This window comes from Phaeoacremonium minimum, assembly GCF_000392275.1.
Source record: "Phaeoacremonium minimum UCRPA7 unplaced genomic scaffold PA7_03_scaffold_476, whole genome shotgun sequence".
In the NCBI taxonomy this organism is placed as follows: Eukaryota; Fungi; Ascomycota; class Sordariomycetes; order Togniniales; family Togniniaceae; genus Phaeoacremonium; species Phaeoacremonium minimum.
The window spans coordinates 142997-144531 of record NW_006921378.1 but is presented as its reverse complement, the minus strand read 5'-3'; the positions used below and the strand labels follow the sequence as shown (position 1 = coordinate 144531).

The following is a 1535-nucleotide window of genomic DNA, read 5'->3' as shown; positions in this document are numbered from 1 at the left end:
AGCGAATGCACTGTTGCATCAATTTAGCATGCATGACGCAAAGGCTTAGCATCTCAATCCAGGACCACTTACAACGGGTATTCCTCCAAAACCGGTCAAAAGCGTATTTGCTAAGTCCTGAGCTCGCGCCCATGACTTCAAAAATTTTGCTTGAAACCTCGAGAGTGGCTTCAATTGCTGTGGCTTTCGAAGCAGCTACCTCTACACCTTAGTTAGAATAGGCGGAGAAGTTAGAGGACGCCAATGTCTACTTACGAACAGCAATTTCTCCACGTGCCTGTTGTGTTAGTTGCTCGCGAGGTGCATGAATGAGCTTGGAGATGCCCTCTGCGGTGCGGTCCAGTAAAGCTTCGGCAGCCCAGAGCTTTGCCTGAAGCCGACCGTACCCTTCCCTAATGTACCACTCGTCTGTAGCTTTCTCTTTGTCGTCGCCGCCATATGGCCAGGCACGGGTGCGCGTTCGACTGTACTCCGCTCCAGCTTCAAGAGCTCCAATGCCGACACCTACGTGTACTGCTGCAAATTGGAGCTGAACTGGAGGGAGGATGAAGTCGTGATATGCGTCACGTGGAGTTAACTTCTTATTCTCATACCCAGCAATATGCTCCCAAGAAACCCGAACATTTCGAATCACGCAGCCTCCAGATTCCTGAATGCATGTGTTAGCCACGTGGATATTATGCAAGTAGGCCCGTCTATTTGATCTCACCGTTAATCTCTGTCCAATGACGTTCCAGTCTCCCTTGAAAGAAATGCCGGGATGTTTAGTCGAAACGAATGCGAAAACGTGCGTCTTAGTTTCATCTTCTAGGACACCCTCTAACACAGTCACATCGCTGATGACGCCACCTTTGGGCTTCGTTAGTATAAAGCACTAGTTGTGATTTGATCCTTGGGGTTGTGGGCTTACCAGTCGAGAAGAACTTGTCACCATTGAAAACAAGCTCATCTCCTTCGTCTCGTGCAATCATGTCGGCGTTCCGTGGGTTCACCGCTCCTCCTAAGTAATAGTTTCCTTCAGTGAACTCCCGAAGCCATCTTTTAGCCTGCCGGGGCGTCCCTAGGATCTGAGAGGACCAGAACCTATGCTCTCGTCAGCCAATCATCTAACGGGTTAGACGAGATACTTATGCTCACCATGAATAATGGTTTCCAAGCAGATGGCCTATGCTGCCGTCGGCTTTTGCAATTTCAGTAGTCACTTTGTAAGACGTCTGCCAGGTCTCGCCCGCTCCGCCAAATTCGCGAGGGCCAAGTAAGTTGACTAACCCTGCGTCTTTAAGTAGTTGGATCTCTGCAAATGGTGACTGGACTTCGGTATCGCGTTCTGCAGCATCGATTTTCAAGACTTCTGCCGCTTCTGCAGCACGCTTTGTCCAACCTGCAGGGGTATGCGGTTTGGGTTCTGCAGCCCAGCGACGGCTAGCCGCAGCCCGTGCCTGCTCAGCTCTGAATTTCTGCATGTTGGAGGGTGAACGTAAATGCGCCTATGGTGCTGGTGGTCATTTCAGTTGGTGTGTGATCATGGCGTCTCA

The 1535-nt window shown here is 50.5% G+C and overlaps 1 protein-coding gene across 1 annotated transcript; it reads right to left on the bottom strand.

The window, feature by feature from the left end:
• Window positions 1–247: 247 nt before the first annotated feature.
• On the bottom strand, window positions 248–971 carry UCRPA7_6484 (putative fmnh2-dependent monooxygenase protein; the record flags this gene model as incomplete). Its single annotated transcript, XM_007919022.1, has 3 exons — window positions 248–649; window positions 710–849; window positions 911–971. 3 exons carry the CDS (start codon window positions 969–971, stop codon window positions 248–250), a joined length of 603 nt encoding a protein of 200 aa, XP_007917213.1.
• Between the last annotated feature and the right edge of the window lie 564 nt (window positions 972–1535).